Source organism: Limulus polyphemus, unplaced genomic scaffold (assembly GCF_000517525.1).
Source record: "Limulus polyphemus unplaced genomic scaffold, Limulus_polyphemus-2.1.2 Scaffold1703, whole genome shotgun sequence".
NCBI lineage: Eukaryota > Metazoa > Arthropoda > Merostomata > Xiphosura > Limulidae > Limulus > Limulus polyphemus.
Window position 1 is genome coordinate 63681 of NW_013667313.1, and position 11124 is coordinate 74804.

At 35.4% G+C, this 11124-nt stretch overlaps 1 protein-coding gene across 1 annotated transcript in view; it reads left to right on the forward strand.

The window, feature by feature from the left end:
* LOC106464630 (calcium-independent protein kinase C-like) overlaps positions 1–11124 on the forward strand; it is an 83696-nt gene that overhangs the window by 62412 nt on the left and 10160 nt on the right. The window contains exons 14-15 of the mRNA XM_022392358.1: positions 1845–2033; positions 6365–6511. Of these exons, the coding sequence (XP_022248066.1) occupies positions 1845–2033; positions 6365–6511 (336 nt within the window). The remainder of the gene's footprint in view (positions 1–1844; positions 2034–6364; positions 6512–11124) is intronic.

Sequence of the window (11124 nt, forward strand, 5' to 3'; positions counted from 1 at the left end):
TACTAGTCTACTAAAACACAGCCAAGACAAGTTACTTTGCACAGTCCAAATGTTAGTTTTATGTTATTTTATACGGTAACATAAGTGCACCTGAGCCACGTCATTGTAACCTATGGTACCTGTACAGAGGTTAATTACTGAAAATAATGGATAAAAATATAAAGTTTTTTCTTAAAAAATATTTTATAACTATCTCGACAGTATAATGATTTTGCATGTGACCAAGCCTGTGCTGAAAGATTTAAGAGTTATAGTAGGGCAACCACAGTGGTTACAAGGTCAGTCTATGAAAAGAGTTAATAAGTTTAATAGAATTCTTCTGAATTGAGAATGGAATATTTGCGAAGCTGACAAAATGTAATAAGGTCTCTACAAGGTTCCTAGGCAGAACATTACAGCTCCATCTCTGGTTCAGACTACCAATAACCAGTGGAGAAAGGTTGGATGTGCCACTAGTGATACCTGGGGTCTTGCATGGCTGTACACCAAGCCACTCCAAGTAGCTCATAGCCCTTTATCAGCTAACCTCTCATCTGGGTGTCAGTGTCCCTGTCTGCAGTATCTCCATCTAGCATTGGTCAGTATCCCTTAAGGGTGAAGCTTTGTCCAGCTACACAGGTCCTTGTGAGAAAGGAAAAATGGTTAATGCCCCCAAGGTTCAAGGGTATAGCAGAGATAACCTAGACTGATTCCTGAATTGTTTCAGGCAGATGACTTCCCAGATTGAATGGATTCAAGAGCAGGCTATTCGATGCCTGATCATGCATTTAGACAGTCTGTCCTTAACATCATGGGACACCTGGACAAGTAGCAGCAGGAAGCCTGGGAGACAGTCTGTCACCAATTCAACCAGGAGAAGAATCAGGCAATCTATGGGGCTAAGTTCAATGCTTGCAAAAGAATTGGCACTGAACAAAAGCCTCTCCATTAAGCTTATATGACAGCAATTGGGAATTAGGAACATCCTCACTCTCATGGAGGCAACTTCTGTTGTGACATGGTTTGAAATGATCACTATGAACAGACTGTCAAAGAGGAAGAAGCCTGCATCAGCAGCTGGAGCGAAAATTCTGCTGCACTGGGCTAGACTCGACTGAGGGTTAGCCAGCCACCCACAAATTATTGCACTGTTATGCAGCCACAGTGGTTTCCAGTGAGTGTGCAAGGCTATCCAGGTTTGCACAGAACTTTGAAATTCTGGAAAATGACATCTAAAAAATTCAATACTGAAAATCTTGGAAAAATGGGTACTTTCAAGTCACTGTCCTGAAAATTGAGTTTCAGTAATCCCACCCACCATAATAATTGGCTTCATTATAAGAAATTAGAGGGACAAACAAAGTCATTATCATTATCAGTTTGCTCATATTTCTTGTCGGCTATTTTGAATCTTGTTCCTTGCAAAACCTGAAACTGCTGCAGTTTCTACAGGTGCATATTTGGGGAACAAAAATGGCAGAAAAGTGAAAGTTTAATCCTGCTTTGCAGGATTTGAGAATCCTAGAAGTATGAGTTATAAAAGTAGTCTTGGAAATTTCTTTTGGAAAGTCTGTATGTACCATGTCATATATTTTATACATAAATGTTATGCTTTCTGCACAGTAAACTTAATAGTTTGATAGTAAACTTTATGTGGATGTTGAATTGAATAATAGAACAAAATATTAATTATGTATGAAAATTCAAATAGTTCCAAAAAAGTTGTAGATGAGAGATATGACTGAAATTGTATCTAAATTCTTTCTCTCATATAGCATTTAATAACAAATTCTGTTTCAGACTTAACCTTGATGTAGTTTAATTTATTTGTAAATTAATCATGAATAGCTTTAATACTGTTTTAGATACTTCAAGAACTAGAATATGGTGCTTCAGTTGATTGGTGGGCTCTCGGTGTTCTCATGTATGAAATGATGGCAGGTCAACCTCCATTTGAGGCTGATAATGAAGATGATTTATTTGATTCTATTCTTCATGAAGATGTTGTGTATCCTGTATGGCTGAGTAAGGATGCAGTGTCTATTTTGAAAGGAGTGAGTATTTATTTTTTGTGCTGTTATTAGAGATTTTATATTTAAATCTTTAAATTCTAACTTTGCAAAAATAGTCCAAAGGACCAATACTAAAAAATTAATAAAACTGAAGTACTATTGATACTATGAATACTCACACTTTAATATGCTATCTTTGAATTTGAACATTTGGTTCTCATAACATACGTTAGAATAGAATATATTCAAAAATGAAATTATGGTATTAAAAGAAAGAATGATCTACAAGAAAATCAAGAACAAGATTTTAGTAGAAAGGACTAAAATTTTGTCATTTAAAATGCATTTCTTTAACTTGTAAGCAATTTGAAAATGTCTACAAGACTCATTTAAGCTTCTTTAAATGTGACATGTAATATTATAAAAACAATAGTACAAAGAATATCATGTTTTTAAATTATTGTTAATGATATTTTGGAACGATGTAGGTGTAGTGCATAGTAGAGTACTAAAGTAATATTTGCAATAAATATTATCACTTACCAGCATTTCACCTTTAAACTATGTAAGGACATAATTTTGAAATATTTGCAGGCTAATTTCAGTATGTTTTCTTTACTTATGAAAATGTACTTTTTTTCATTGTTGTTTAAAACTTGTTTTTTATATTGGCTGAAAAGTGTTTTATTCATCCATACTTCAAAATTTTATTCACTGTATATCTACTGAGTTTTTATTTTATATTCAAAAGTTTCATTTTATACATGCAAACAGTTTTAGTATTTTTGATATACATAAATATTTTATTTTTTGGCATTTTCCTTTGCACATTGGAGCAGTCATGTAGCTACCATAAACACACACAATTATCATATGGTTTTCATGTGACTTGCCATGTACAATTAGGAGTTTTTATGTGAAAGTAGAACATATCTTGGCTTTTCTGAACATTCAAAGAAATCATTTATGATAATTTCAGCAGTTGATGTATTACATAGAAGCTTAACTTCTTTGATTTGATACTCATCAAAATGCCTCATATGAAGGGTCTCACAACACAGTTTACACTGCACCTATACCTTATTTACTGAGAGGGACAGTCTGCATCTTTTTCTTTGACTTTTCTCAACATCTTTTGGAAAGTGCTTGCCAATAGAGAGTCTCAGAGGTGAAAAGTCTGGATGGTAATGGGTCATAAAGGATTTCAGAAGGAAATTTATACTAGGTCTAATTTATAAATGTTTATCATGATTAGGATCAGATCTAGGAAGAGCATAAGTATTATTATTGAAATGCAAGTAGTTATGAGTAGCCAAAAACTTGTCTCTAGATAAGATATTGTTAAACCAACCTGAGTATGGAAAGGAAGAAAGGTAGACCAGTAGTCAGAAAGAAAAGGATAAGGTTTAAGACCCATAGCTATAGTACGACCAAAATAAGCTAAAATAGCCTCAACAGTAACATCAATCCATTTTATGGTATTTTTTTTTATTGGGGGTTCACCCTGGTGTGCCAATTTATCGTGTGCATATTGATTTATTTCTATTACAATCATTTGCAAAACTTCCATTGTAAAAAAATCAATGATACTAGTTGCTTAACTAGTTTGTCATGAAACTGGTTCACCCCTGTTAAAAGTGGATACCTGTGTTTGCTCCTTGTCATTTAGCTTTACGCAGATCCAGGTATCATTACAGGCAAGAGACCTCTCCTTCTGGGAAGGGGCTTTAGCTCTACCCCTTCCTCTACTTCTCTTAGCTCAGTGTCTTCTCTCCGGTATTGATGTTGCTTGGTGTGATGTACCTGGATTGGATGACTCAGGAATATCTTCATGAGGCAGATTAAAGAAGAGCTGATTCAGTATTTTGTGGCCATCTGATTTTCTAAGCAGATTCTGTCAGAGGAATTGAAAGAGAAGCACCATTACTTCAGCTTCTTGTTCCTCTGACAAAGAGCCTCCCTCATCAGATAAGAAAGAAACATTTACAATAAACTTCAACTCTTCCTGTGTGAGTAAGCCATTCTTCGTCATAATTTCTTTTGCACTTTCTTTGTCAGGTGCCATTGCTTGATGAAGAAAAAAACATGTATATTACAATTTATTCTCAGTTGTATATCATAGACTTCAGAAATAATATTAGATAATGATTGCTTACTTACAAGTAATAGTAGTTATATACTTGTTTCTCCTCAGCTATGTCAGAGACCAACTCTTGATTTTATGGAACAAATGTTGTAGAGAAATTTCTAGGTTTTGAAATGCTACCTGAACCAAAACAGACTGTTTTTATCGTACTTTAAGCCAATTGTTAATTGGTTGATCTTTATATGTGATGAAATGATATCGAGAACATTCTTGATTTTATGTTACTGTAAGCTAAGCATTTATTGGTTGATGTATAAGTAAGGTCGAATAGGAAATAGCATATTTATTAGCACATACCCAAATAATTTTCATATACAGGACTATATCATAAACTTTTGTCTCATTGGAAGCACTGTAGTTCAAACAAGGCAATAAATTCTCCAATATGTTGCAAATCAAGGGTGGTTATGATATTTTATGAAGACCACTAATTGCGTCACGAAATGCTTGTCATAGACTGAGGGGAATACTTCCACTTGTGCCATAAACATCTGGTTATTGCTTCGCTCATGCATGTTACAGTTTCCTGTAGGCTCTATAATAACAGCAGGCAGCAGATTTTTGTTTCAGTTGCTGGTAGTATAATAAATCACAAGAAACAGGTTGGAAAAGTTTAGAAGTTGAAACTTTCTAGATAAGTTTTTTGGAACTTTGTGGTCACTAATAAGAAAGGAAAGAACAGTAATACTAATGTTACTTCATATTTTTAAACTTTTCCTTGTACTTTGATTTGTCTATGGGCTAGAGAATCGAGTATAGTGTTATGGTATATCTCAATTAGAGATAAAATATAAAATTAGAATAAAATATGAAAATTATAAAATAAAGAGCAGTATTCTTAATGTTAGCTTGAAAATCACTTTTCACCCAGACTGACTCAGTAAAGGTATCATAAATTCACAGGCAAATATTTTGTAAAATAAAATTGTTTTTTTTTATTAGAAATAGATGTGATATTTACTAAGAGCTTGCCAAATTTCATGAAAATACATTAAGTACTTTCAGAGGTGTAGTATGTAATTCTTCATGATATCATGGTGGTTATGAGATTGTGTGAAATACACAAGCTCATTGCAATAGGGTTAAATAGTATATTTAGTTCTTCTGTGTGTTCACTAAATATCACATGAAAATAATATGTATTGTAATATTGAAAAAAGAAAGATTGTAACATATCCTGTAACTGCATTTGGATGCTAGATGTAATCCATTCTGTCATTGCCATTTTCACTTCTTTGTATAAAATTTCACCTGTGGCATAAAGCTATACTTAAATGTATCTCTTAAGTGTTTTTTTTTGTGTGTGTGAGTGCAAAAATAATTGAATTGCATTTAAAAATACCATATATTTTTAAATTTTGACACCTGGTAATACATTTGCTTTATAAACAGGAAGTTGCCTGTTGCCAGGTCTCAAAAGTTTGAGCAACTTTCCCTATAAAGTTTTCTTTAAGAGCATTACTGTTGGACAAAAACTTATGATTATGGTTTTTTTGGGGTTCTTACACTTTTACATTCTTAAGTGATGGCTCTAATTACTTGTATTTTCTACAGTTTATTTAATATTCACAGAGCTTCTGATTTTCGGTTTTAACCAATAAACACTAATAAAACACCCCCAATACAGAAAAAAAGAAATCTGTTTTTTTTCCAACAAACACCAGGAATTGTTATTCAGTTTACTTTACATTAACCCACTTTCCCAAATTTCGTTTGGTAGTGGTAGGTTTTATAATTTCATGTAAAATACTGGCTGCTCTTACAAAGCTTTAACATAAATAGATGTATGTTTTGTACTTGTTATTACTCTCAAAAAAGAGAAATTAGTGTGTAGATAATATATTGTATGTTAGCATACTCATTACAGTATTAAAAAACATTACAGTACATAAAACTAAAAATGAAAACCCCATAAAACACCAATTTTAAGATGTCTAATTAAAACTATAAAACAGCCAAAAATAAACACTGATTTGAAAAAAAATTAACACCCAAAAAAGCCCTAAATATTCATTTACAGCAATTCAGTAAATGTGTTATAGATTTTGCTTCTTTGTTTTTTGACATTGTTGTTGTCATCATATTGCAGCAATTTCATTACTTATTTCTCCTTATATATGATATTATATGGCATTTCTAGTGGGTCATTTTCTTAGTTATAGCATATGGTATTTCCAAAAATCTCCATAGTTTGCATGTGGTGTGTAATTGTTTTTTTCTTTTACAGTTTATGACAAAAAATCCTATCAAGCGTCTTGGCTGTGTGGCCACTCAAGGACTGGAGCAAGCAATATTGAATCATGCATTTTTTAAAGACATTGAGTGGGAAGCCCTTGAGGCAAAGAAAATCAAACCACCATTTCGACCTAAGATCGTTAGTATTATCAGCAGTAAAGTTTAAATTCCTCTAAGTGTTTTGCATCATCTTTTTGATTTATAAAAGTGCACTAACGTATTCAGTTTCATTCACGTTTTAGAGAAAAATAAGTTCAGCAGATTTTAAATGTTGCTCATATTGGTAGGATTATCTGTAAACGACCTCTAGTAGTTCTTTTTTTTGTGGGTGGGGTTAATGACTGGTTTAATCACCTCTAGAGATAATGAATAATCTCACATCTAAGGTATAACATATAATTAGTTATAAGACGAGAAATTAAATTGTCCATGGATCTCAACAGTATTTTCTATTTTTGACTTTAATGTTTTATTTCAATTTGTGATATGTAAATGTGGGAAATTAAATTTTCAAATAACAATAGCCTCATTGGTATTACGGATTTTATATAGAGACTCAAGTGTATTGTATGTTTGAGTGATGTCCACAAATTTTCTTTAGTATGTCTTAGTGTTGAACAACATATTTTTTATTTGATTTAATTACAAAGCATATAATATTGACTTCTGGCAGTCAGTTATTCACTTTTATCTTTCATACAAATCTGTTTTTTTTTGTTTTTTTTATTTAAGAATAGAACTCAAATAATATATTTATGTCCCACTTTGGTATTTATATATATATATAAAAGTAATTTGATTTGTTTTTATATAAGTTACTATGTTTTACTCTGGGCACTATGTGTCTGTATACTATGAGACCTGTAATTATTGGCAATGATATGATGCATTCAAAGGAGAATTTTCTTCCAAGATGGTACTTCACCTGTGCATCTGCATATGAGATTTGCATGTCATTAGCTTTGAGCTACCTCCAACCTATAAAACATGAATTTATTTTAAACTGCATGAATGCATTATGTCATCACCATGTGACAATAGCCCTCCACCAGTAGAAGAACAACACAACTTCCTTGCACAGTGGCTCTCCCTAAGCACTTGTACTCAAATTATTTCAATTCTTTTCATCAACATTGTCTGGAATGAACATGTTTCAGTTGTGTTAATCAATTACTTGAGATTTGCAGTAATTTCCTACTGAGTTCTATTTTCTTTATATTTACCTGGTTTAATGTTCATGATTCACATAACCAGCGTGGTTTTATAAAATTTCACTTACAAAGAGAAAAAAAAATTGTGGCTTCTTGCCATTAAATAATCTAAAGTGACAGACTTCCACTTCGTCTTGTGATAGTGAAGATGTTACAAACATGGGACCTATGGCTACTGGAGGCTCATTATTCAACATGTTATGGGTTCCTTTATGTACTCTGAACCTCCTCCTCCCATTCATTTGGCTGATATTCCTTCTCCCCAGTTTGTACATAACCAGGATTTTGACAGCTTTATTTGTGGAGGAAAATCCTCACCCTTCCAATCTCTTCCTTGGCATGAGATTTCACAGGTATACTCATTTCTTTCTCTTTCCCCTGTGTCTTTTAATTCCTCCCATGGTTTTTTACGTGACACCTATTCTCAAGATTACTTTTCTTCCCACCTTTGCCTGACATTAGGGTCCATACAGACTCATTTCTTGAATACCTGCACACCTGTACTAACATGCCTCATCTACTTGACATTTATACTGGTTTACAGCCATTATTCATTTCCATTCCTCGATTCCTAGCCTTTGGAATCATTTTTTACCTGCTTGAGGGATGGGCCCCATAACTTCTGTTTCGTTTTTATTGCCTAATTTTTGCACCTTCGTCTTTTACTTACCACCCTTCTACGTTACCTCTCGTCACTTCATTTAGCTCAAGAGGGGTTTTCTGGAAAGGCTCCTTCTATTCTTTTCATCACATTGACCCTTATTTCATCTTCTTCTCCATTCATCCTTACTTGGTTCCTCTACTGTTAGGATGGATGCTTTTCTAGCTAATGTATGCCTCCCACACGCTTATTTCCATCATCTTAAGCTGGCTTCATTTCTTCTCCCAGAGTTCTTCTGACTCACTGGAGATTTGGGCCAAGGAAGCCCAGCCTCAGTCCTCATTGTCTAACTTAGTTTCTCGTGTTCTCAATCTCACCATTCTGTTCCTGTTACTAGGCGTGCAGAATCCACGGCTCCCCTTACTATTTCTGCTTTTTGGCCTTTTTCTTACCATCCTCGCAATTCCTGATATCAGGGTCATAACTTGGCTCATCCATGACTACCCAGGTGGGTCTGGCCCTATGGGTTCTTGTCTGTCTCATTTCTCCAGCTTTTGGTCTCCATTTTCATCCGACAACAGGTTTTTCAGGTTCTCACCCACTGCCTATTTTTCCACATCTCTTCTTCTCCTCCCCATTCTCCTTTTTCTTTTCTTCTCTCTCCAATCCTCTTTATCTTCAGCATTTCGAGGATGCAGTCTTAGATCTCTTGGCCAAGAGAGTATTGAGAGAGTATTTACCCCTACACTAGGTACTGGCTTCAGGTTATTGATCTGTCATCATTCAGCTCTATTTGAAGGCTTTTTTTTTTCACTTAAGTGACACCTTTCACTCAGACTAGGTGACCAAGATCAATGTTTTGGATGCCTTTTTACAAATTCTGTTCATTGCTTTCCCCTTCTTCCAGACATTTTCTTTGTTTTGTCCATTGGGATGATGCCCTCCAGATCCATGCTCTTGCTTTTGGCATTATGTCTGCTCCTTATGTCTTCAGTAAAGTTATGGAGGCAATTGCCTACTGTGTTCAAGAATGGGGGTTGAAGTTTCATTATTACCTAGACGATTTGCCTCTCCTCACCCCTTCTCAAGAGGACTTCTTCTTTCACACCTGCAGGAGGCTGTTTGGCTGGGCTGGCTTATCAAGCCTTTTAAGTCTTTTCTCATGCCAACCCAATATTTGGTACATCTGAGCAAGTTCTTCAACTCCTATCTCAGTCAGTCTCAGCCTTCATCACCTTACCTATGAGCAATGGAATGTCTTGTCACCGAGTGTCATGCTCTTCATTTACACCCTGCATGCAAGATTCTTTTACTTTTGAGGACTCTAGCTTCCCACTAACTACTCATTCCTTTAGTTCACACATAATTGCCTCCTCCAGTGAACACTGCAAGACCAGTGGAACCTTTTTTAGAATCCATTGTCCTTGATAGTGTGCCTCTTGTCCCCTCTTCTCAGAAACTTGTGTTGGTAGCTCAACAGTGCCAATACCAGAGTGGGTATCCCCTTACCACCCCCCAAACCAGATCTCCATCTCCTCACAGATAGTTCTCTGTCAGACTGGGACTTGTCTTTGTATGATGATATGACTTTGAGCATGTTGGCTCTGGAGAAGCATTCATTTCTCATTAATGTACTTAAACTTTTTGCTATTCATTATTCATTAGACATGTTACCATAATCCACTCTGACAATTTAATACTAGTTTCTTATATCAACCATCAGGAGGGTACACATTCCAGGTTTCTTTGCTTCTGTGCAATTTACCTGCTGTTTTGGGTTCATTCCCATCATGTTTGTCTCACAGCTTGTCATCTGCCCATAGTTCTGAACTTGGTGGTGGATCACCTCTTGGCTGGACAGGACTCTACCTATGAAGAGGTCTATCCATCCGAAGGTTTTATGTTGTGCTTGTTCTCAGTTGGATATGCCTCTCATCAATCTCTTTACCACTCGTCTTAAACTTCCTCTCTTCTGTTCTCCAGTTTCTCATTCTTTAGCCCTGGTAGTTGATGTTCTTAGCCAGAACTGGTCTCAACCATTTTCGTATGCCTACAATCTTCTTTGTCTTCTCCCTCGTGTCCTTGCTTTGATATGAAACTCTCCTTGTTGAGTCTTGTTGGCAGTGCCTCTTTGGCTGGCACAACCCTGGTTTATTTGTTCATCAATTGACATCCGGGCCCCCTTTTCCTTTGCCCAATTCCCACTATCTCTTGCTCCAACCATGTTTCTCTTTCACCAAGAAGTGTCATCCCTTCATCTTCATATGTGGGATATGTCCCGGTCCTTTGCCTTTTTCTTATCCCATTTCTGTCCATCTATCAGCAGAAATGGCAGGTTTTTTTAGATTGGTCCATCTGTCACTCCATTCCTCTTGGCCATCTTACTATGGCCCAAATTTTAGCACTTTTTACACTTGGTTGTTTGACCGTGGATTGTCAGTTTCCACTATTTTGTCTTTCCAATTACTGACAGGTTTCCCTCCCCCTGTCCTCTCCATTATGTTCAGATCCTCCCTTCTTCAATGACCCCCTCATCCTACTCTCATGCCTGACTGGAACCTTAATGTATTAGGTCATCAAGAAATTAATGTCACTTTTTTTTCGATGAAAAAACCTGAAGAACTTATATATCAAAACAAAACATTTATTAGATGAAATAGTCTTCATTCTTATCGATGATGCTTTTCCATCTTACAATCAGGTTTTTAATGCCCTCAATAAACAAATCACTTAGCTTTGAAGCAAAAAGCATGTCAATGTCCTCTTTAACACCTTCCATATTTGCATACGTTTTCCCATTAAGATTGTGTTGCTGCGAGCGAAGAAGATAGGTAATCTGATGATACAATATCTGGAGAATATGGTGGGTGGGGGAGAACTTCCCAACCCAACTCCATAATCTTGTGTTGTGTCAAACATGCCACATGTGGACGTGCATTG